Here is a 26,501-nt window from a genome sequence, read left to right as displayed (position 1 = left end):
GTCTGCGTTGAGGGGTCTTGTTTATGTGCAGGATGGTGTCCCTTCCGGCACATAAATATTCTTTAAATGGTGTTTTGTCACTTCTATGTGTGCTGCTTAATGCAGCACACATAGAAGTTACAAAATGTCCTTTTAAAAAATTGGTTTGTCACCTGCCTGCACATAAATATTCAATGGCCTGCTGCTGTTTCAATATGTGCTGCACAGCGCAGCACACATGGAAACAGCAAAAACAAGAAGAACGCATTTCTCCTCGTTTCGCCTGTTTAATTTTGGTGCTGCCTCCTATTTATGATGCCCTTGTAAATAGGGGGCAGCATCAAAATCAATGGGTGTTGCAGTGGAAAGCCCACCACAACATCAATTGCCCTGCCCTTTCATGCTAAGTACAGTGTCAAAGGGTTCCTTACTTATAAGGCAGCGTTAAGCCACGTAAGTGGCTTAATGCTACCTTGTAGATAAGACAAAGCACATATAGCCACAGGAACGTCACTAAAAGTGACGCACCTATAGCTAAAGGAGCTTGTAAATATGCCCCCTATGGCAGTAGCAACTTGATGGTGGAAAGGAAGTGCTCTCAGTCACTTGGTTTAGTAAATAAAAGCTCTAGATCACTCATGTTAAAACTAAGGCAAGCCTGTCTTATAGGGGGCACCTGGATCTAGAAGCCAGTCCATAAGCCATAAGGTGAGCAGTAGTTTTAAAACTATCACATAGGATTGCATATCATATAGAGAAGAGCTATTCCCTTGAGTTTTAGAACAACATTTGTGCGTCTTTATGTGCATTTACACACATGAACTGATGGTGCCCACATCTAATTTGTCTGTACAAAGTAAATTACACCATTGATCTCTTTTTAGATTGTACATCTACCATACATCTCACAAACAATCAGGTAGTAGTGAAATATGAATATTACATGTGGAGGATCACAGTGCCATACTCACTAAGGATGTTATAGTGTACATGAGTTCTCTTGGTCTGTACCAGCTTGTGGAGGGACCAATACATGATACCAGAACGACTGCATAGATTTTGGGAAGAGTAGGTTTGGCGTAGATACTGGTTTAGGAACACTTAGTATGGTCTGACCACTTGGGTATTATTTTCAATCCATCTATATAATTAGCTCTTTGAGACATCACAAGTCAAGCACCAACTTTGTATTGAGAATTCAGTCAAAAGTAAATATCAACTCTTTTTTAAAGTTTTGCTTCTATCTACATATTTGAGGTACACTGTGTAATTTCCTGTGCTGAGTTCTCATCATGGCTTACTTCTGGACTGGACAATGTACTTACTGGAAAAGGTAATGAAAAGATCACAAACGTGAAACCTGTGCTGGGGTTCTCAGAAAAAATAGTCTCTTTGAAACTCACATTATTTACACTGCGCTCCAGTGGAACACACAGTACCTTCCATAAATATTTGCAGAACCACATTGAAGAAACAAAACAAGGATAATGACCACAACTGGACAAAGATATTTTTGGGATGTACTTGTGAGCCTAAATCTTCTTTATTATCAATTATTTAGCTTACCCTCTGGAACCCAATATGTCAGTTTGCAATCTATAACCATCTAGGTAACATTTTGACCAAAAGGTCGCATATATTATGATGCACATTGGTAATAGCTCCTTTTTTGTTGGACAGGAACCCCAAAAAGTGCAATTGTCATATTGGTCCATGTTAGACCTGACAGCCTTCAGGTAGTCTTCTACCAACTTTTTGCCTGCCTACCTCCCTCTATTGGTCTGTACCTGTTTTTGCTGTTTTTAGTTTTCTGAGCACTTTACCACTGCTAACCAGTGCTAAACTACATGTGCACTCTCCATTAAACTTGTTATGATTGACTTAGATGTGTTTGGTATAGGTAATTTACTTGTAAGTCACTTGTCAAGTTGTATGCCAAATACCCAGGGCCTGTAAATTAAATGCTGCTAGAGGGCCCGCAAGACTGATTGTGCCACCCACGCAAGAAGACTTTAAAACCTGTCTCAGGCCTGCCATTGCAGGGCCTGTGTGTGCAGATTACTGCGACTTCGACTTGGCATTTAAAACTACTTGCCAAGCCTTAATCTCCCCTTTTATTACATATAAATCACCCCTAAGAACACCCTTGGTAACCAAACGGGAAGAATGCTAGGTACGTAAAAGGTAGAACATGTACTTTTATTTTTTACATGTCCTGGTAGTGACAAACAGCTTATTTCATTGTATACAACTGTGTAGGCTACTCCTCTCATAGGCTAGCATTGGAGACTCCTTAATACACTTTTAAACTGTAATTCCTGATCAGAGAGGTAGCTTTTTCATATTTCATATGTTTAGAATGGTCTTGATAAATTCTCTTTACTGGAGAAGTTGAATTAAACACTACTGTTTTAGAAATGCCACTTTCAGAAAGTGGACATTTTTCTGCTCTTAGCTCTTTTGTGCTTTACAGCATGGGTCTAATACATATCTGGGTTGCGTGACAGCTACACTTTGTGTATTGCCGGACACACTTCAATAGGTATTGTCCTGTCCACACACAAAGCACTGATTTACCCCCAAGGCTAACCTGGCAAACAGGACTGGTTTGAAAGGGATGGTGTGCACATCAGAGGCCAGCCTTTGAAGTGCCCTCCCCTTCAGAGGCACATTTGGGTATAAATACTTTTCCCTGACCCACACACATCAGAAACTTCTGGTTCTACATTTGAACTCTGTCAGAAGAACTGCTGTGCTGCACAAAGGACTTAACTGGACTGCTGATCTTGAAGGCCTGCTTTTCTGCTTGTTGCCCCTTGCTGCTCTCTGACTCTGCTGAAGGAGAGCTGGACTCTCACATCTTACAAGTGATCTCCCCAAGGGCTTTTTGGCTTGCCTCCTGTTGCTTGAGCCTCAGGAAAATCAACGTTTTTACCCCTGCCCTGTGCCTGACTCACTGCAAGTGTCCCAGGTACTTGCAACATGGATTTTGATGCATCTTCTGTCTGCGTGTAGCAGAACTGGTGTTTTGACCCAGTTGTGGGAGTAAAATCAGTGCATTGCTTCAGAACCAGTGCTTTGCCTCCAGAAATCAAAGCATCAGACAGCGTACTGCTGCCTCTGCAGCTTGGTGAGCTAGATGCATCCCCACGACTGCGTGGCAGAAACTGGCTCATTGCAAGGCTAGCCTGGCAGACAGGACTGGTCTAAGAGAGATTGTGTGAACTTCAGAGGCCAGCCTTTGATGTCTGCTCCACTTCAAAGGCACTTTTGGGTATACATACTGGGTCCCCGACCCACACAAATCAGACATTTCTGGATCTACACCTGGAATCTGTCAGAAGAACTGCTGTGCTGCTCAAAGGACTCAACAGGACTGCTGCTCTTGAAGGCCTGCTTTTCTGCTAATTGCCCCCTCCTACTCTCTGATTCTGCTGAAGGAGAGCTGGAATCTCCCTTCTTCCAAGTGGTCTCTAAGGGCTTCTTGGCTTGCCTCCTGTTGTTTGAGACTCAGGGAAATCAAAGTTTATACCCCTGCTCCTGTGCCTGACTCACTGAAAGTGGCCCAGTTACTTGCAACATGGATTTTGATGCATCTTCGGTCTACCTGTAGCAGAACCAGTGCATTGACCCAGCTGCTGGAGTAAAATCAGCACTTCGCATCAGAACTAGTGCTTTGCCTCCAGAAATCAATGCATCGGACAGCGTATTGCTGCCTCCGCAGCTTGGTGAGATAGACACATCCCCTAGACTGCGTGGCAGAAACCGGTGCATCGCTCAATACCTCTTGACTCCGGCACCCGTCTTTGGAACTGATGCATCACCTTCACTGCTTGGAGAATATCGATGCATCTCGCTGGTTGCGACCAGGAATGGCACTTTGTTCACTAGGGCCTGGTTGAGTCATGTAGCTGGCTAGCACTGCATTGTGGTTGGCCTAAACTTTCCAGCGTGACTTAATGAGATCTTTTTAGCGCTACTTGCTTCAAGCGCTTTAGTGCATTTATTTCTTCAAAATTAAATATCTCAACTTCTACACATTGGAATTTTGTCCTTTTGGTCTTAAGTTACTCAGATAAATATTTTCTGTTATTCTAAACATTTATGGATTTTTTTGTGTTAAAATGATGTATGAGGTATTGCACAAATACGTTACACATTGCCTTCTAAGTTAAGTATGCCTGCTTTGTGCCAAGCTACCAGAGGATGAGAACAGGATAATTTAGAATTGTGTTATGACTACCCCTGCCTAGGAATGTGGTCCCTGCTTGGACAGGGTGCATACTTCTGCCAACTAGAGACCCAATTTCTAACAGTTCACGTTTGATAGATTTGCTGAATCCAACCATAACTGTACACTTCGTGTTCCAAGATCTGGATTTCCACATGACTTCTGAACTGTGCTTATGGTCCAACAAATAAGCAAACTGATTGCACATGAGATAGTGAAGATTCTAGAATGCATTGTTGGAAACGTTTAAGTATGAATCAGTGAACACAACTCTAAAACAGCCAATAAAAAGCATAACAATGCTGGCCAATTTACAAAGATAATGTTACAACAGCAATAGAAATTTCGAAGCTCATATGGCAAGCTGACTCATATCCAATCTGAATGAAAGTGACATTGTGGATGCTTACTAGGTGGGTTTTTGTTCTAACAGAAGCATTGAAACAATACCTGTGACAGTGTTGGATGACATATCAATGTCTCTTCATGGCAGAGATGTTGGTGCTTTTAATTTTGTAAGACCGCTCCATGGCATTTGACACCAACTTACTGAACCAGTTTCAGGTCATTGGAATGGGTTTGCTGTACTTCCACAATTCATGTCACTTCTTGGGGATGTGACTAAAGAAATTGGCATTCCTATTTTTACCTCCAAAGTGAGGAAGCTGAGTAGAGTATTTCCTCTGAAGTCTGCACTATCACAGAGTTTGTTGTTTCTATGCACAACCATTAGCCAGGCTTATCTAGCCTAATAGTGTTATCATCTACATGTAAGTGGATGAAACCTGCCCCATCTGGGGAAAGAGCTGAAAGGTTTCAAATGTGCTTGGGAAGATCACTGATGGGAAGGAAGATCAGTGGCTGAAACTGAACCCTAAGAAAGTTGAGGTGATGATGGTGGAAACAGAGTGTGCTCCAAATATGTTCAAGAGGCAAGCAACCTTGAGTTAAACGTTTATTGTTCTTGCTCTCGTGCCCCACACTTTTACAAGGAAAACGTCTATCCCTCAATAGATCCATGGGATTCCTCAAACATAAACTCTTAAGATACTATTGTTACGACTGATGAGCTCAAAGGCTGGCTAGCCAAGTGCTTTTTTTAGACATTGTGCTTCTGCATAATGGAGAAGAGATGGCGACCTCTCTCAGCTTCATCCTCAAGATACAAGACCTGCCATCTTATAAAGCTGTACTTGACTCCCTACCTCTTCCAGTTTTGTATAACAAGCTGAAAATGTGCATTTTCTCATAGTATTATTGAATATTGAGCTTTCTTAGGACGACAACAGTTACATGATGGCTATGCGGTCATTAGCGAAAAGAACATCCCTAGGATGTATGCCTGCTTTGGAAAAGAGATATACAAATACATACAATTATTGAATACTTCTGGAAACATAAAACCTCAGAGGTTGCTTGTTAAGATTCTAAATGCTCTACAAGGGAAGCACATTTCATCAATTATCTGTTTACTCAAGCTCAAAGACCAAAGGCATAGGCACAGTTAACTCCAGGAATAGAGATGATAAGAAAGGAATGAGGAGTCGGAGGTGTGGCACATACTAACATTTCCAAGCAATGTTAGCCATCATTTTTGTAAAACATTGTTAGACCTGGCACCTTTTGGCATGTTTCCACTGTATTTTTGCTTTATGACCTCTTGTTTTGATGGTATGCTGAACTTCGTCTCTGCGCACGTCACCACAGCTGATCAGTGTTAAAGTGCAAGTGCTCCCTCTGTAAATTGTATCATTGATTGGTCTTTCCATGTTTGGCTTATTTGATTAACTAGTAAGTCCCTAGTATTGGGCGCAAGTGTGCCCGGGGCCTGTAAATCAAATGCTACTAGTAGGCCTGCAGCACTGATTGTGCCACTCACACAAGTAGCCTTTCAAATGGGTCTCAGACCTGCTACTGCAGTGTCGGTGCACGCAGTTCTAAACTGCAGTGTTGACCTGGCAAGTGCACCTACGTACCAGACCTCACCCTTCCCTTTTATTACATGTAAGTCACCCCTAAGGTAGGCCCAAGGCAGCCTCATGGGCAGGGTGCAGTATACTTAAAAGGCATACTTAAAAAGGTAGGACATGTAGTGGTATGTTGTTACATGTCCTTTTAGTAAAATACTATGCATTGTTTCACTAATGAAAGGCTATCTCTTCCATAGGTTAACATGGGTTAACATGGGTAACCCCCTTTCCTGTGCAGATTCCCATTGGGAAGTTGGAGTTTCAGATGTCTGAACTCACAATTTAAAACTGACCTTTTAGTACACATGTTTATTAATTTACATGTTTGAAAATGCCACTTTTAGAAAGTGGGCATTTTCTTGCTTAACCTGCCTGTAAAATCCACGTCTGGTTTAGACTGACAGGAGCTGTTGTTTGCATTCACACTAACACAAAAGGAGCTAAGGTGTGCCCTGCCTATCCTAATGTGTCTTCTTGAGCTGGAGTGGTGGGAGAGTTGTCACTGAAACCTGAATAGGGCTGTGTTTGCCTTTCACAATGCTGTCTCCACCCTGTAGTGTGGCTGGGCCAGGGAGGACAGCACCGGTTCTAGTTTTGGACTAAGGAACCTGCCAAGAAGAAGAAGTGGAGAAGCTGTCAGGAGGAACTTCCTCTTTGCTGTGTGCCTTGCTGTGTTGGCCTGCTGATTCTGTCTTGGGCAGTGAAAGGACTGGAATGAACTTTCTGCAACTTAGTTCCTGAGTTTCTCCAAAGGCTTGAAGTAGAGCTTGCCTCCTGTTGGAAGTTTCAAGAACAACAAAGTCTTCAAGTTCATTTGCCAACAGCACTGTGAATCATGTGTTTTGTGCTGCAAAAGAAGAAAAACAACTATGACCCCATCAACGATGCCACTGCTGGCTCTGTGACCTGAAGGCACCGCCCGGAGCATCGCCCACTTCACAATGCAACCGTGGTCTCACCGCTGCCGCCACCCAATGCCGCTGATTGCACTGTTACCTGTGGGCACCGCACCTCTCATTGCCTCACTTCACACCGCAGACCCAGTATCATCGATGACGACGCTCTACACCGACATCGACACCACTGCCTGCATCAAGGCAACTTGTGAGGTCCACCAAGCATCGCCCAGTCCTACAGCGCAGCCCTGGTCCACCATCGACATCAGTGCTCCTGACTTTTACCTCACAGAGTCCGATCTGCACTGCATGTGACTTCAAGGGCATGATGACTCCTGCACCGACCTCCTGAACTGATGGCTGATGATGCCAGTGCTGCAGCCTCTTCGGAGCTCATCGCAAGGTCCGCAGTGTCGTGCATTTCAAAGGTACTGTTTGCAGGGTCTTCCCGACACCGTAGCTGGTCAGCCTGAACTGGTGGTTTTGTTGTTCACAAAACCTTGATAGCCCCGGATGGAGCTATCGACATTAAGGAACAGTATTTTAAGCTTATTTTTGCAAAATTCGTATCTTGAGTACTGTATGTTGGATTTTTATCATTTTGGTCTTTACACAGATACATTTTGGCTATTTTTCCAACACTGTTGTGGTGTTATTTTGTAGTGTTTTCACTGTATTACTGTGTGTTATGTGCAAACGTTTTACACATTGCCTCTGAAATAAGCCTGACAGCTCATGCCAAGCTACCAAGGGTGTGAGCAGGGGTTATTTTAGAAGTGTAACTCCCTTATCCTGATTAGAAGGAAGGTCCCTACTTAGACAGGGTACAAACCTGCCAACTAGAGACGCCCATTTCTAACAATCATTATACCATTATATGTTTATAAATATACATTTCTGTTCTTGTTGCATATTTCATTGACCCTGAATTGTTTTCTTTCTTTGGTAATCCTGGATTTACTAAAACAGAATTAAATTGTGTTTTCTTTAAAATCCTTTCACTTTTTTGAATTTGAAAGACTAATTAGTACTTGCTAAGATTTGCTGTAATTAAAATAGACATATAGTACACCTTGAAACCTTGTTGATTCTTTAGGTCATTAGGGCTCCTCAGTTCAGGGTCTCCTTTGCTGTTTACCACCCTAGAGGTGCCTACCAACCATGCAATAGGACTTAATGCATACAGTGTTACAAAAATACCATTAAGATTATCCTGCAAGAAGAGAGATCCATTGTCCCTGTACATCTGATCTATTTGCTAATATGCTGACTTTGGGCACAGAGACCTTGATCTTCGATTGTGGCACTTGACCATGGAATAATGTCATTCTGCTCAAATGAATTTACCTTCAATCGCCTCTATTTGCAAATAGGTCAAATGTAATGTGGCTAAATATTCCTTTATTTTCTGTTGTAATCTCAGTTCTCACATCCTCCACTCACCAACTTCATTACTCTTTATCCCTTTCTTCCCGTCCATCCCGCCTGGACACAGAATAGTGTTGGCAGCCCTGCCTTTAAACAACTCAGAGGGTGCCTTCACCAGTCAAAGTTTGTGGTGTCATTCAATGAGCAGTGATGCTCTTCTGCAACTCCTCTTTCTATTCAAGACTATTTACCCTAGACAACTGAATGTTTTCTTTGATAACTTTGTTGAATCTCTCCAAAGCTCCATTTGTCTCGGGATGATAAATTGAGTATTTCTTATGCGTTATCGCACTACTTTTTAAAAACTGTTCAATGTTTTTTTTAACAAATTGAGGACCATTGTCAGATACAAAAGACACTGGATAACTTTCCCTTTTGAATATTTCCTTTAAAAATTCAAATACTACACTAGAAGTTACTTCACGTACTCCAATGACCACCCACCTTGAGTAAAGATCCATCAATACAATAAGGTTAGGTGTAGTTTGTTCCCCTCTCAATGGACCCACTATATCAATAGCCACTTCCTGCCATGGACAAGTTGGTAAATTCTGGCACAAAAATGACATTTGGTGCAAAATTAGTACTTTGTCACTGTACCTACAGTCCATACAGTTTCTTACCTCTTGCTCAGCACTTAGATCCAAACCTAGCCACAAAAAGGCTTTCCCTCAAACACTCCTTTGTTTTTACAATCCCTGAATGACATTGAAGTGTCTCCGAAACAAAGCTTTTCCTTAAGGTCCCCGGGGAAATCATCTTGATCCTCTCAACAGCAAACCTCTATCCAGCGTCAAGTCATCTTTTATGGAGACCAAAGGTTTTGCTAAACTATTTCATTTCCCACTCAAACTGCCTGCATTATCTCCATCAACTTGCTATCCTTTTCTAGCTCTTCTCTCCACTTTCCCTTAGTAAATACCCTTAGAGTAACCTCACAAACATTCACGTTGTGATCCATTTCTTCCTGAATCTGCTCATCTTGTCCATGTATGGACACAGCCTTGATAAACAATCTGCTTATACGTTATTGACACCAGGTAGATGTTCCACATGAAATTCAAAATCCTGCAATGCAATCATCCAGTGTCGTATGCATGGTGATTTGGAATCAAACCCTTTAAAAATAAAAATCCCTTTCAATGGCTTATGATCCGTACAGGCTATGAACCTTGTGCCCCATGGAACATTTCAAAACGTAATTGATGCCCAGTAAATGGCCAGCGATTCCCTATTACTGAAAAATGTAATTCAGCCCCCTGAAAGCATCTTGATGCACATGAATTAATAAATAATATAAATAAATACGATCATCCATTCTCTTCCATTCTTCTGCTGTTTCAAAAGCGCACCCAGGGGGATATGTACAAGGAAGTGGCAGAGCGCAACGTTAGCCTCCTTGGCTTACCGCTGTGCTCCGCCACTTCTGAAACACAAGGCTGCACCATATTTACAAGAATGTGGTGCAGCCTTCAATCATGTCACTTGTAAAGCGCACTACTTACCCGTGAGGGTCTCAAGGCGCTGGGGGAGGTGGAGGGGGGGTGCTGCTACTGCTCGAAGAGCCAGGTCTTGAGGAGTCTTCTGAAAGCCTGCAGGTCTTGGGTCTGCCGTAGGTGGGTGGGGAGGGTGTTCCAGGTCTTGGCGGCGAGGTGGGAGAAGGATCTGCCACCGGCCATCGTTTTTTGGATGCGGGGGACTGCGGCGTGGGCGAGGTCGGCGGAGAGGAGCTGGCGGGTGGGGGTGTAGAAGCTGAGTCGTTTGTTGAGGTATGCTGGTCCGGTGTTGTGGAGTGCTTTGTGTGCGTGGATGAGGAGCTGGAAGGTTATCCTCTTGTTGACGGGGAGCCAGTGCAGGTCCCTCAGGTGGGGGGTGATGTGGCTGCGGCGGGGGACGCCGAGGATCAGACGTGCAGAGGCGTTCTGGATGCGCTGGAGCAGTCTCAGGAGTTTGGCTGAAGCTCCTGCGTAGAGGAAGTTTCCGTAGTCCAACCTGCTGGTGACGAGGGCCTGGGTGACATTTCTTCTCGTTACCGTGAGGATCCACTTGTAGATCCTGCGGAGCGTGTTGAAGCAGGAGGAGGAGACGACGTTGACCTGCTTAGTCATGGAGAGGGTGGAGTCGAGGATGACCCCTAGGTTGTGTACATGGTCGGTGGGTGTCAGGGCTGTTCCCAGTGTGGTCGGCCACCAGGAGTCCTCCCAGGCTGAAGGGGGGGATCGGAGGATGAGGACCTCCGTCTTGTCCGAGTTCAGCTTCAGTCAGCTGTTCCTCATCCATTCGGCGACGTACTTCATTCCTTCGTGGAGGTTGGTCGTGGCGGTGTGAGGGTCTTTGGTGAGGGAGAGGATCAACTGGGTATCATCGGCGTTGGAGATGATGTTGAGGTCGTGCTGTTGGGTGACGTGGGCAAGGTGTGCAATGTAGATGTTGAACAGTGTCAGGCTGAGGGATGAGCCCTGGGGTACGCCGCAGATGATCTCAGTGGCATTGGCGCGGAAAGGTGGGAGGTGGACGCTCTGTGTTCTGCCGGAGAGGAAGGATGTGGTCCAGTCCAGGGCCTTTTCTTGGATCCCGGTGTCGTGTAGGCGTGTTCGTAGTGTGCAGTGTTAGACCGTGTTGAAGGCGGCTGACAGGTCCAGGAGGATGAGGGCTGATGTTTCTCCGTTGTCTAGCAAGGTAATGATATCATCAGTGGCTGCGATGAGGGCAGTTTCGGTGCTATGGTTGCTGCTGAATCTGGACTGGGACGGGTCCAGGATGCTGTTCTCCTCGAGGTAGTGGGTCAGTTGTTTGTTGACGGTTTTCTCAATGACTTTCGCCAGGAACAGGGGCAGGGAGATGGGCCGGAAGTTCTTGAGGTCCGCCTTGGGCTTTTTGAGTAAGGCGTTGATCTCGGCGTGCTTCCAGCTTTCTGGGAAGGTTGCTGTCTCAAAAGAGTTGTTTATTACTTTCCGGAGATGGGGTGCGATGGCTGTGCTGGCTTTGTTGAAGATGTGGTGTGGGCATGGGTCTAACGGTAATCCGAAGTGGATGGTGTTTATGATCTTGCTGGTGTCCTCGTCGTTGTTGCAGGTCCAGGAGAGCAGGCGGTTGGTGCCAGTGGTGGTTGTGGGGGCGGAGGTCTCAGTGGTTGTCGGGGCTGCCGTAATGTTGAAGCTGTTGTGGATGTTGGCGATCTTGCGGTGGAAGAAGGTGGCCAGCGAGTCGCACAGGTCTTGTGAAGGTGGGATGTCGTTGGTGTTGGAGCTGGGGTTGAGAGTTCCTTCACAATGTTGAAGAGCTCTTTTCTGTTGTGCGTTGTTGTCTAGGCGGTCTTTGAATGAGGCCTTATGGGCGGATCTGATGAGGTGATGGTGTCTGCGGATGGCGCTCTTGTGGGCTGCGTAGCTGTCCGGTGTTCGTTGACAGAGCCAGTTCTTCTCCAGTTTTCAGCATGTTCGTTTGGATGCCTGGAGGTATTCCGTGAACCAGGTGGCTTTCTTGCTGGTGTGGCTGTTGGAGGGTTTCCTGAGCGGGGTGAGGGTGTTGGCGCAGTCATCGATCCACTGTCTGAGGTTGCGGATGGCGGTGTCGGGGTCGGTGGGTTCGGCTGGTGCATTCTGGGTGAGGGTGGTGGTTAGCTAGTCTACGGTGACTTTTCCCCAGCTGAGACGAGGCATCTGTTTGGTGTGGTGGTGCGTGGTGGGCTTCCTGAAGGTGAAATGGATGCAGTGATGGTAGGTCCAGTGGGGTTCGGGTGGAGTGGTTGAAGGAGACATGGGGGCTTGCGGAGAAGATGGGGTCAAGCGTGTGGCGGGCGGCGTGGATGGGTGTTGTTACGAGTTGTCTGAGTCCGAGGTTGTCGATCAGAGTGGTGGAGTTGGTGTTGTTGTTGTTCTCGAGGTGGAAGTTCACATCCCCGAGGAGGATGTAGTCCGTGGAGGCGAGGGCGCATGTGCTGATGAAGTCGGCAATGGAGTCGCTGAACTGTGGTCGGGGTCCGTGGGGTCTGTAGATGAGGGATGCTCTGAGGGTGGTGTTGGGGTTGGTGTGGATCTGAAAGTGCAGGTGTTCGACGGTGCTGAGGGTGTCGTCGGTGTTGGTCGAGACTCAGGGTGTTTTTGTGGACGATGGCGATTCCTTCTTCTACTCTGTTGGTGGGGTCCCTGCGGGTGATCTTGTAGCCTTCCGGGGTGGCTATGGCAATGTCGGGTGCTGAGGCGGGGTTCAGCCAGGTCTCCATCAGGAATGCGACGTCAGGGGAAGTTGAGTCGAGGAGGTCCCAGAGTTCAACAGCTTGTTTGGGGGCGGAGCAGGTGTTCAGGAGAATGCATCTGAGGTATTTGGGTTCTCTGGTTGGTGGCCTGGCAGGCCGGATGCTGGTGAAGCTGCAGTTCCGGCAGGTGAAGGGTCCTTAGGTGCGCTTTGGGGTGGCCTGGTAGCAGGTGTGTTCTCGTCCGAAGTTGAGTGCGTGGAGGGTGCTGATATCGTAGCGGAATCGGGCATCATTGTGTACCTGGGGGTCAGGGATTCTGACACTGGGCGCGGTCCAGGCATGGACGGCCAGCAGCGCCCGGCCAGCGGCGTGGCCGCGCAGCGGCTGCCATAAGAAGGGGAGGTGGGAGGGAGGAGTAGCTCGGAGGGTGGAACCACAAATGGGCGAGTGGGGGGGCGGGGCCACAGGGGAAGCAGCGGCGGGAAGTCGGGAAGAAAGGAGGGCGAAGGGAGAGAGAGGGCAGAAGGGTGGCAAAAACAAGGGGAAGAAAACAGTCACAGAAAGCAGATGAGACAAAATACAATACAAGCAATTAAAAGCGTCACAGAAAACAGATGACACAAAATACAATACAAGCAATGGAAGCGGTCACAGAAAACGGATGAGACAAAATACAATATAGGCAATAAAAACGGTCACAGAAGAAAATAGAGCACAAAAACAAGGGGAAGAAAATGGTCACAGAAAGCAGATGAGACAAAATTCAATACAGGTAATAAAAACGGTCACAGAAAACAGATGACGCAAAATACAATACAAGCAATGAAAGCGGTTACAGAAAACGAATGAGACAAAATCCAATACAGGCAATAAAAACGGTCACAGAAGCAATTAAAGCACAATACCAATTACAATGCCTATGACAGAAAACAAACCTAAGGCCTACCACTGGCTACCACGGATGAGGCGCAGGTGGTAGCCTGCTGGTGGAGGAAGGTCTCGAACTCCCTCAGCAGCAGCGGCAGCTAGGCAGGGACATAGGCGCAGTCAGGTGGAGCTGGGCGGCGTGGGGAGCGACCATCCTGGAGACAGGGTCAAGGGTCGCTTTGTGTTTCTCCCTGCAATGGCACTAAGTTTAGCAACTTAGCGCCAATGCAGGCACCCTTGCACTATAGTGCAAGGGTGTCTGCGTGCAGGGGAGGATTGTTTATGTGTAGGAAGGCGTCCCTTCCTGCACCTGAACAATCCTAAAATGCCATTCTGACACTTTCACGTGTGCTGCTTCATGCAGCACACATGAAAGTGACAAAATGGCATATTTTTAAAGGTTTGTTTATGTACAGGAAGGGTAACCTTCCTGTACATAAACAAACCATGGCATTTTGCATTTTCCTTGTGCAGCACACATGCAAGAAGCAAAAATGAGGAGAAATAATGCATTTCTCCTAGTTTTGCCAACTTAAGACCAGGATTTACCTGCTCTTCATTTTGGCACTGCCTTCTATGTACGCCACCCTTGTACATAGGGGGCAGCGTAAAATGGGTGTGACGGTGGAACGCCAACCGCAACACCAACTGCACACCCCTTTCAGGCTAACCATAGCGTGAAAGGGGGCCTTATGTACAAGCAGCGTTGAGCCACTTTAAGTGTCTTAACGCTCCTTTTACATAAGGCGCAGCCCCTATCGCCACCACAACGTCGGTAAAAGTGATGTTGTGGTGGTGATAGGGGTATGTACATATGCCCCGCAGTCCCTTGGAGCTTGCATCCGTTATTATGAAAGTTTCTTATCCAGACATATAAGCTTGTAAACTGGGTGCTGTTTTCAGTTAATTTTTGAACTTGCCAAATTCCTGCTGACACTCAGTAGTCCAAACAAATTCTTTCTTTTTCACCACCAAGCCTCATAGATGGAGAGATGACTCTGACATGTTTTGTATAAACTTCCCATAATAATCTACCATTTCAAGAAAACCTCTTCTCTTGTGATGGGACTGGCCAGCCCAAATATAGTGTCCAAAAGCTCTTTCTAAGGACATCTTATTTTAATGGGATGGTTTGGCACCTAAGTAATTCACATCTTTGAACAGAAATCTACATTTCTCTTGCCTAAGGTTAAACCAGCTTGAAGAAGCCTCTGCAAAACTTGACTTTTTCAGGCATTGTGTTCAGAAAAGGTACCTCCATACGCTAACAGGTCATCCTGGTAACACTTCACACCCTTTATTCCTTTTAGAAATATTGCCATAATCATCTGGAAAACAGAGGCAGAAAACACAGTCCAAAAGCCATTCATCTAAGGTTAATCACCCTTATAGGTGTGATAAATGATGTAAGTTCTTGGGAGGCCTCCATCAATTCCACATGGTGATGTGCTGAAGTAAGGCTCAGCATAGTGAAATACCTTGCTCCAGCTGGCTTCAATACTATCTCATCAATATTTGGTAACAGGAATTTATCAACTATGACCTCTTTGTTAAGCGCTCTTAGTTCCACACAAAGCTCTTAATATCTCCATTCCCTTCCAGCGCTACCACAATTGGTGCCAACCATTCTGTTGCCTCTACCGGTGTGCTGATTTCTAGATCAACCAGATTTTTAAGTTCCTGTTGCCTCTACCGGTGTGCTGATTTCTAGATCAACCAGATTTTTAAGTTCCTGTTCAACCTTCTCTTGTATAGCTACAGGAATATGCCTTACTTTAGTTACTGATGATGCTGCCTCCTTTTAAGTCTTATTTGATGTTTATATCCTTTTAAACATCCTAGATCTTCCTTAAATAGGTGTGCAAACTTTGCCACAAAACCCACCGATTTTTCTTCTACCTCCTGTATCTGTGGCTCTGGATTGGGGTTGCATGTCACCCCAAGAAGGTGCTGATGTGAACACCCAAATGTTATGTTAGTAATAATTTGTAAAGCGCGCTAACACCGATTGGTTTCCTGGCGCTGACAAGAGACAGAGGACCTGACTGACCGAGGAATTGGCCGAGATTTTCTTGATATGCTTGTGTATAGAGCCAGGTTTTTAATGCTTTTCTGAATGTCAGTAGGTCCGGGCAGGACCGAATTTCCAAGGGGAGAGTGTTCCACAGACGAGGAGCCAGTGTACCAAATCTGCAGCCACCAGAACGTTTACGTTTAAATGACGGTGTCTGTAAGAGGCCCAGGTGGGCAGAGCGCAAATTCCGAGACGGGACATGCTTGATGACTAGTTTGTCGATAAACTTGGGGCTCCTACAATGGAGGGATTTGAAAATTATGCAGCCTGTCTTGAAGGTGCATCGTTGGGCCACGGGGAGCCAGTGGAGTTGCATCAGTAGAGGGGTGGCAGGTTGCCATCTGGGTTTATTCAGAATCAGTCTGGCCGCATAGTTCTGTACCATCTGAAGACGTTTCAGGAGAAAAAGGGGGAGGCCCAGGTAGACAGAATTTGCGTAATCCAGGTGGGAAATCACAGTCGCGATTACCACCTGGGTAATGGCTTCCGGTGTTAAAAGTCGCCGCAGCTTCCGAATTTTCCTAAGTTGGAAGAAACACTTGGAGACCACCTGGCCCACTTGCGTTTTTAGTGAGAGAACACTGTTCACTGTTCAAGGTGACTCCGAGTGTTTTTGCCGAGGAGGAGGGGATGAGGGCTTGACATAGGTCAGACGGCCAATAGTGTGGGCCCCAGTACCTAGCGCTGTCTCCAGTGAGAACCAACTCGGTTTTTCCCGGGTTCAGTTTTAGGTGGTTTTGGTCTATCCAGACTTGGATGAACCTCATAGTTGACTGGAAGTTGGAGATCGATGCTTCGGAGTTGTCGATTGAAAAGATCAGCTGCAAATCATCTGCATAGTTGAACACTGTTACTTGTTGATTTCTGAGAGCCTGGATTAAGGGGAAGATGTAGATGTTAAACAGGTGGGGTGACAGGGAGGAGCCCTGAGGAACCCCGCATGTGATGATTTGTTTGGTGCTGACTAGTTCTCCGAGTCGGACTGCCTGGGAGCGATTCTCCAGGAAGGACTTCAGCAAACTGGCTGCTGTACCCTGGACGCCGGCCTGGATGACCCGGTCGATCAGGATGGAATGATCAACCGTGTCAAATGCGGCCGACAAATCCAGGAGTACCAAGGCCTGGGGAGAGCGTTTGTCTATGCCGTCTCGGAGGGTGTCTAGTACCGCAGTCACCACCGCCTCCATTGAGTGGGCGGGGCGAATCCCCGCCTGATGGATTATAACCATGCTTGGATACATACATTTTCCCTAGTGCATACCTATCACTCAGCTCTAAGCATGCATTAAAATAGCCACACATACTAATAGGTTGTCTCCCATATCCACCTGGTCTTATATCCATATTGGGCAACTTATTTTTGTTTTTAAACAATTGCTTGTATGTACTGTTTGAAATAGTAGTCAATTGTGAACATGAATCGAACTTCATATTTACCTTGACTCCATCAATTTTTACCACACCACATGAATGCTCCCTCTGAGCATCTTCCCCAACCTGAAACACTGCTTCTTGTGTGTTGCCTTTTAACTCCCTACTTGTATCTTTCTTGAATTTGGACGACAACATTTACTTTAGTGACCTCTTTTCCCACAGCTGTGGCATATTACATTTGTCGCTGGACAACTTCTTGCATGAGCTTTTATGAACATTCCTGCCATAATGCTAACATTCCCATGTAAATTTCATTCTTCCAATTATATCTTCTTTTGCTCCTATTTTTTTTCACTTCATAGAATTTCATCTACTTTCTCTGATTGTCCTGTTTCCGTTACCTTGCCCTTTTCAACCTTTAGTTCCACTACACATTTCAACATGTGTTCTACCTTTTTTACCACAAGTTTCTCTTCCTCTTGTGGTGGTTTGTCCTTGAGCCAAAGTTCCCCTCTGATTTTGTTGATTCTGCATCGTAATACCATATGATCTCTTATCCTCTCCTCTCTGGACCTCCGAAGAAGCCAATTTCCTGAGAGCAGATACAAATTCTTCTATTGTCATTTCACTTCCCCACCCTCTGAGACCAAAACGATACCTCTCAAGAATGCTAATGCACAGAAAATTGTGCTTATTCATTTTAAAAATGCAAATCTCATATTCACTTAGATCTGCTTGCTCTTCATTACTTAGCTCTGACAAATTATCCAATACCTCTTGACGTTCCCCACCAAGACAATGAAAGCACATTTCCGTTCTGTGCTTAACACGGTACCACCTACTTTTGCATGGTGTCCAAACATTTTTTTTTCCATTTTCTCCATCTTACCATTGGTTCCCATCGGCTACTTAGGAAGAAGGATGGTGATACTACATTCTGCATTGTTCTTCCATTTTATTTTCATCTACAATTAATTTAATTTTCTCTACCTCACCTATCACCACTGTGACACCATGTACTGCACTACTTTTGTCCACCTTCATCACTTTGCCATTAAATTCACTTTGTTTTTCCTCTATATTTATATACACACACAAAAAAAACTAGATACCCCACGGGAACAGAATAAATATAGTGTGCCTGTGACTGGAGCTAGTAAGGCAAAAAACACTCATTTGACGGTATAACTATTGTGTGCCTATCACTGTTACTAGTAAGGCACATAACACTCCTATGGTTTGCTTATCACTGCCACAGTGTAAGCACCTCAATCCCAAAATTATGGTGTGCCTGATTACGCAACAGCTTAGACACTACAGTGTGCCTATCACTGTGACTGGTAAGGCACAATATGCTCCTTGGGGTGCTGTCACCGCAACAGTTTAGGCACTTCCCAATCACCGCTTCCACCTCACTGAGTTGCCTGCGCTTTCCCTGACCTCGCTCCTCCCTATGTGGCCATGCCTCCTCACTTCAAGCTGCCACGTACTCTGACATTCTCCCACTTGTGATTAGGGTCTAGACCATAGTAGAATATTTTCCTTTACAGGACTTGTGCGCACGGCCTAATATGTCGTGCTCAAAACAGTGTTCATTGTGTCAGGCAGGGGCAATGTTTAGTCTATAGCAATCGGATACTGACAATCAATGGGAGCCTTACAAAATGGCCTCTCTTAAGCCCACTTGCGTCCTTTCCACAGGAAATCGGGCTTATCCAGTCATTCACCCGATCACTATGGTTTCCAGGAAGCTAACATGTAACACCCAATGAGGATTCAGCACCTCATGCACTTCCTTGTCTGGCCTGGCAATTGCCCTTGTTTTCTTGCCATTTAGCTATGCCACCAGCGCACAGCCAAATCTTCTGGACCTCGCTGCCCTTCCCCAAACACACAGCACGGACCTTTCAGAAACGCGCCGGCCTCATCACAATGCCTGGTTTTCATTATTGCTTCTTAGTCCGTACTCTTTCACAACTCTGGAACACTTAATCCAGTTTTATGAGTTCCTCGCTGATCTGTTCCACGTTCTCAACATTGAGCTGCCTGCCTCTGGTCCATACAGATTCTGTCCTTGGATGTCCCTTGCTCGTTGCCAGTATAAGGTTGTAGTAAATAATACAAAGGTGTTTATTATAGACCTTCATCCGTCGAGAACTGGAAGTAACTGCTCGAGCAACCACAAGCCAGTTTCTCTGGTGAGTAGAACATTCTTAATTCTCCGTTGCAACACCACGTTCCATGACCCATACAATGTGCCTGGAACAGAATATCACAACAGATGCATAGGCAAAACTTACATTTTGTTGTACAAAAAGTACTTCAAAGTGCAATTTGAGAATAAGGCCCTTTGTGTCTGGCACTCTTCCTACTCACTTTCACATCCTCATTTCTGTAGTCAGATCTCAGTCACTTCCAACACACACTTTTGTTTACAGCAACTTTTGCAAAAATAGTTTCTGTAGCCATCTCCCGAGTAGTGAAAATTAAAAAGTCAACATGCCGCCAATAATTGCCACTAAAATGAAAGTTTATAAATCAAACCATGCTGAATGTTTTCAGCTTCCTGATTATCTCACCACTCTCAAAGCCAAGTGGTAGTTATATATCAAGCAAATCCATCAAGTTATTGCTGATGAATCCTTTCCAACATCCACTTTGCTAACTACCCTCTTCAGGCGTGATTCTGTCTCAAAACGTCTGTACTGAGAAAGCAAATATTTCAATGCTGTGCCTGTTGTGTTTGCTCTTAAGGTTGCTAGCAATAATGGAGAGCTACACAATAATCTCAAAATTGCAAGAGGCCAGGAGAGAGTGAGGTATTATACATTACCTATTGAGCTGGGCTTGCAGCAGATCCAACCTATGCTCGACGTCACCGTACGCAAAATCATTCTCCGTTTCACAGATACCCCAAGTGGTGTCTTCTATCACGGGTTGTCCAGAAAACCCATCATGCAGCCCAGGCTGCTCTTTCTCACAGTCCATTGTATTAGTAATGTCTGCCAAAAAAAACGAGATCCTCTTTAAACAGGAGCGCATTAATTATAATAGAATGTTGCAAGGTCTAGAACAAAACCAATGAATTGATCATTAATTTTTAAACAATTTTAGGGACAATTAATATCAAACTTTGCGGTGCATACTGCCCATCAACTAGTGTATCAAAGCGCTAATATTTTACATACTGTTCGCAGAGGCTGACACTTTGCGAAAGAATAGACAATCTGAGAATGACGTCCAATTACTGCGCTCATGACTTTCAGAACAGTATATTGAACTCTTGGACGTGTTCGAATAGGAGCCAGTATGGAGATCAATCTCTTAACATATTGATGATGATGATGATGATGATTATTATTATTGTTATTGTTATTATTACAATAATAATAACAACTACAACAACAACAACAACAACAACAACAACAACAATAATAATAATAATAATAATAATAATAATAATAATAATAATTAATATTATTATTATTATTATTATTATTATTATTATTATTATTATTATATAACATAATGTACCCCCACTGCATACAAAATACAGGGCCCGGTGTAAAAAGGACTTTTACAAAATAAAACCTGTTTCTTTTGACACTGCTTCATTCTGCACTGAAAAGCGCAGTGGATTACAGTCTGCCACTTACTATGATGCTATTAATACTACTACTATCAATAACTGTAGAAGAATATCCCTTTTGCCTCTGAGCCTCAGCTCCATGAAAACTCTTTGGTGTATTTGTGCTTTATAAATACGGTGTGACATAACATAACATTCAACAACATGCTAACAAAGATAATGGAAATAATACAACCAATAATATTTAGATGAAGAATAAGAAAATTAATTGCACTGCTTTTCTTATTAATATTATGATATAGTAGCATCAGAAGTAGTATAACTATTGTCGTCAACAGCTGCTAATAATGGACAGATTTAATTGGATGAGATTCTGCTGAGTCAATTGCTGACTATATTATTTGACCATTATCAGTATCTTCATTGCCCTTATTACTTCATGGATCAAAGGTTTTTTAGGTAATACCCATAGCTACTTATGGTAGCATGTTAACATGTTAGGCGCATTAGCTGCAGTTCTCGTTTTCCTTACCTGTCCTCAATGAGAAGGTGAAGTGTAAATGTGAGGTACACAGACAAAGCAACGACTTGTGATTTTTATTTAAAGGTGCATCCTTTGTTAGGTTCGTATGCAGGCCTTGTAATGATATAACTAATTGGTTATATGAACCTTTCTTAGAATGTTATATTCTGTTTCACTAAGACTTCCGAGTCAAATATATGTATAACATGTCTTCAGTCATCATAGGACCTTGACATGTGTACATATGAGTTGTTTGGAGGGTACAAGCTCAGATACAGATGACAGAGGATGAATAAGCAACCACAATTCTTGTCAGGGTGAACCTCAAGCAAATCCCAAATTAACCTGTGCTCTACCCTCTGGTAGCTTGGCACAAAACCAGTCAGGCTTAACCTATAGGAATGTGTAAAGTATTTATGCTGCACTTCGAACAGCAATAAAGTGAGAACACAACACAAAAACTACCACGCCAATTTAGAAAAATAGAGCACAATTTAATACATTATTTGAGACCAAAATAACTGTTAGAAATGGGGGTCTCTAGTTGGCAAGGGTTTGCACCTTTGTCCACGTAGGGATCCTTCTTCCTAGTCAGGGTAAGGGGGATACACTTCTAAAACAACCCCTGCTCACCTTTTTGGTAGCTTGCCACAAGCAGAAAGGCTTATCTGGGAGGCAGTGTGTACAGCATTTGAGCACACATACAGCAATACAGTTAAAACATTACAATTGGACACTACATCAGTTTAGGAAAATAAGTAATCTTTATCTAAACTAAAACAAGACCAAATGCAACAAAAATCCAAAATACAATACCGTAAAATAGTTACTTTGCAAAATAACCTTTAAATTGAATAAATAGCTGAAAAACACAGTTCTTCCAAGTCGGTAGCTCCATTCAGGGCTACCTCGATGCTGACAACAACAGTCTAACAATTCCAGCTGACCGCGCCGGTATTGGGTCAGCTAAGCGAAGACAGACTCGAAAACAGTACCTTTACTCTTTGCGGCCGACACAATGGTATGAGCCGGTCAGGGACAACTGTCGTGGTTGCGTTGCAAATCAGTGGAAGCAGTGCAGGGTGCAGTGCCCTCACAATACGGTGCAAGCAGCGACTCAGTGACGATCGTCCAGACGGTGTCGGTGAGCCCAAGGCTTACGGTGCAGGGTGAGGCAGTGCTCGATGCAGTGCTGGCAGGTTGCGGTGCAAGTGACGGAGCCAGTCAATGTTCCGGTCCGGCAGTGACGGTGTCGGTGACATCCAGGCAGGGTAAAGCGAGGCGGTGCAGAATGCGGTCCCACAGGACGCGGTGCGAGCAACGGCTCCGTGATATCCGCCAAGATGGCATTGGTGAGGCCAAGGATGCAGTGCAAAGTGCGGCGGTGCCTTCTGCGGGGCCTTCAGGACACAGAATCCTGTGATGGACTTGGTGACAGAGTCAGTTACCCTTGTCTTTTGCAGTGACTGAAACCTGCTGTTCCAGAGACGGTGCCCAGAAGGATTGTGAGGTGTTTGATGTTCCTGAGACCTCGTGAACAGATGGCAAGCTCCACTTCCAAGCCCTTGGAGACACTTCTCAAGCAGGATACACACACAGTTTCTCTCCTTGGCAGAAACAGTTACTGCAGGCCAGCCCCAGACAGCACACAGCAAAGGGGCAGTACTCCTCCTCCAGTGTCTTCCAGCTCTTCTCTTTGATAGAGGTTCCTCTTGGAGTCCAAAGTAGTCTAAAAGTCTGGAGTCTAGGCCCCTCTGTTTATAAAGTAAATATCTTTGTTCTCTGAGGCAGAGAATCTCCTTGCCCGGCCAAAAGCAGTTCTGTCCTCTCTGGTGCAGCTTCCTGGCAGGAGGTGGAGACAGCATGATCTAAGGCAGACCAGGCACACTGGGTGTGAAAGAAATCTCCTCCGCCTACTCTGAATGCATCCCAGGTCTTTTCATCCCAGCTCTTACTCACCCTGGAAAGACAGGACACACCTAACCCCCCTCCAAATGGCTGTCTGAACAGAATGCACATCCCCGCCCCTGTCACTCCAAAGCCAGACAGTCAATACACAACCTAGCAGAGGCACACTGCATGTTTGGGCAAGAAAATACCTACTTTATAAAAGTGGTATTTTCAAACCCCGAATGTAAACATCACCCTTACTAAAAGATGCTTCTTAACATTCTGGGTTCAGGCACATCAAACTTTATTTTCCCATCTTGTTCCCACAGGCAGTTATGCTTATAAGATGTTATAAGCAAACTCTTGATTCTATCATATGGGGACAGATAGCCTTACAATAGTGAAAAACGAAATTGGTAGTATTTCACTATCAGCACATGCCACACTTATCAGGGCATGTCCTACCTTTCACATACACGGCACCCTGCACACAGGAATACCTTGTACTTACCTTAGGGGTGACTAACATGTAAGGAAAGGGAAAGTTAGGGTTTGGAAAGTGGGTGCACTTGCCAAGTCGATATGGCAGTACAAGACTGCACATAGGCTCTGCAATGGTGGCTTATGTGGATGGCACAATTAGCACTGCAGGACCCCTAGCAGCATTTGATTTACAGGCCGTGGGTACACGCAGTGCACTGTAATAGGGACTGACAAGTAAATCAAATATGCCAATCATGGAATCACCAATCCATAACAACAATTGACAAAGGGAGCACTTGCTCTTTGGCACTGAACAGCAGGTGCAAAGTGCCCAAAGCATCTAGACCACAAAACAAAGTCTAACACACAGCACAATAACAGGAGGCAAATGCAAAAATACAGGGGAAACCCACACCAATGATGCCAGCTGCGGGGATACGATGTAGAGTCCTGCGTCATTGACAAGGATGCCATCAATCAGGAGCTTACGATGCAAAGTCCTGCATCGAGGATGAGTTGCACAGCTGCAGTTTTGAGGAGACTACAGACATCGATGTGAGGTACGGCATCGGTATTGTGTCATGCTGCGGTGGTTCTGCCCACAGGACTACAGCTGGGCTGGCAGAGCATGGGTCAAGGACTGTGTTGGTACCACATGTGGGTAGTACTCACACACATGGGGGTAGTACTTACAGCAGACATGTTCCAGATGCTGGGTTAAAAGTGGTTGGGGTCTTTTCTGTTCCTGAGGCTCTGATCAGGAGGCCAGCCAACTATCCCTTGCTGTCCCTCTGGTGGTACTGGGTTCAAAATGCAAGTCCTGTCCTTTCACTCAGGCAGCAGAGCAGCAGGCAGAAGGGCAAGAGGGTAATAGAGCAGAAATCCTTCTTGAAGAGCAGCACAGCAGTCCTTCTGAGTCTTCTACAGTCTGAGGGCCCAATATTTATACCTAGTGCCCACTTTGAAATAGGAGAAGGTTCTGGAGGGGTCTACCCCCAAAGGTGTCTGAAATCTCCCGCCTCCATGCCCTGGCCTCAGCTTTTCTGGGGTCACAAAAGATTATTGTCAAATCCTTTGTGATGTCCTCGGGCAGAGACTTTCTGATGTGTAAGTGTGGTAGGTGACTGCTTCTCCCCGTCATCAAGTCAGAGATGGCCCAACCTGCCAACACCTGTTACCCTTTGTCTAAATGTCTGATAGGAGTACACAAAGACCAACTTCCAGCTACACCTAGTCATGTGACCCAGGATGCAGACAAGAAATGATTAGGACAAGACAATACCAAAATTCTCCAAGTGGCATTTTCAGAATTGTGACTTAAAATCCAACTTTACAATTAAAAAGGGTTTTAATATTACAATTCCTTAGAAACCACACTCAACATTCCTATCTGTTCTCAATCGCGTATTAAATGTATTAATTTATCTCAATGTTATAATTTGGGAGACGTAGGCCTCACAGCAGTGAAAACAGATTTAGGAGTTTTTCACTACCAAGACATGTAAAACTGAAAAATAGATATCTAACTATTTAAATACACTATACCCTGCTCTCTGGCCTGTTTAGGGCCTACCCTAGGGGTGACATATGTATTAAAGATGGGATTTGGGCCTGAAAAGAGGTTTACTTTGCTAGGTTAAAATGGCTGTTTAAAACTTCACACACAGGCTGCATTGGCAGTCTAGAGACAAGTTTAAAGTGTTATGTAAGTATGTGGCATAATCAATGCTCAGGCACATTAAATTGATATCTCAACATCTAAAGATCGTTACACTTCTTAGTGCGCCTAGAGAATGATACAATCAATATTTGTAATAGCCATGGAAATTAGTCCTTATAATTTAATCTCACAAATGTAAATCAATAGTATTTCACTAATTGCTCAAGTGAATATATTTTAAAGTCAACCGGAGGATTTTTTAAAAACACACAAGGCCCTCTTTAAGTAAAAGGTGCAGGCTATTACAACATGTTTTTACCTCACCTTAAGCCAGGAGATACATTATAGCACAGTTTGGTACTGCTGAGAGAAGCTGAAACCTGTGCTCCACTGAGTGGCTGCAACTAATGGTGGATCACATCAGTCAGTTTAGCTGAGTGTAGTTGCTCTGGATGGGGGTGTGGTTGATGACTATGTGGTATTGTGGCCTCAATCAGACACCTTCAAGTATGGAAGTATTTGCTACACTAGGTAGGAGTTTTTTCATAATTTGTGTTACCTTTATTGCCTGGTGATTAATTTCATTGTCTAGTTGTCTGTGTAATAGCGTTTGCTTTTTTCATAGGCTATACAAAGGGCTCTGTCTCCCTACTTGATGTTGTTGCAGGCATTCTGTGTAAATAGAACTATGCCTGGGATCACAGAACATCAATATGTAGGGACTGGGGGGCATATTATCAAGGGGGTTTATCTCCGCTTTTTTTGGCTTTAAAAGCCAAGAAAGCGGAGATAAAATGATCTCCCTATTACCTAGCTGTCGCTAACACCAGTTAGCGACAGCTAGTAGGAGATAGCGACCATCTTGGGCCCCACTTTGCATGTCAGTGATATTTATCACTAATGACATGCAAAGTGGGCGTGCCAAGATGTTAGCGACTGGAAACAGTCGCTAACATCGCTATCTCCTATTACCAACTTATGGAGATATTCGCGCTAAGCGCGAATATCTCCAAAAGCTAACACTTGCCCTGAGCAGTTCTTAGCCATGTTATCCAATGGGAGGTGGATAACACGGCTAAGAGCATTAGCTCGGTAATGCATGAATATCGCTGACTTTTCAGCGATATTCATGCATTGCAGCCGATTTTTATCGCATTTGCGATAAACCTTGGTAATACCAAGGTTTATTTGAGATAAAAATCGCCGCAGCTCAGCGGTAAATTTTTATCTCTAACCAAGCAATAGCGATAATTATCGCTATTGCTTGGTAATATGCCCC

The 26,501-nt window shown here is 44.7% G+C and overlaps 1 protein-coding gene across 3 annotated transcripts in view; it reads right to left on the bottom strand.

The window, feature by feature from the left end:
* KCNH7 (potassium voltage-gated channel subfamily H member 7) overlaps window positions 1-26,501 on the bottom strand; it is a 1,437,897-nt gene that overhangs the window by 33,707 nt on the left and 1,377,689 nt on the right. For all 3 annotated transcript variants that reach the window (XM_078681650.1, XM_078681648.1, XM_078681649.1), the window contains one exon: window positions 19,911-20,079. In XM_078681650.1, the coding sequence (XP_078537776.1) occupies window positions 19,911-20,079 (169 nt within the window). The remainder of the gene's footprint in view (window positions 1-19,910; window positions 20,080-26,501) is intronic.

Source organism: Lissotriton helveticus, chromosome 3_1, assembly GCF_964261635.1.
Source record: "Lissotriton helveticus chromosome 3_1, aLisHel1.1, whole genome shotgun sequence".
NCBI classification, from domain to species: domain Eukaryota; kingdom Metazoa; phylum Chordata; class Amphibia; order Caudata; family Salamandridae; genus Lissotriton; species Lissotriton helveticus.
Note: the sequence above shows the minus strand (reverse complement) of the source record. Positions and strands in the feature narration are given on the sequence as shown.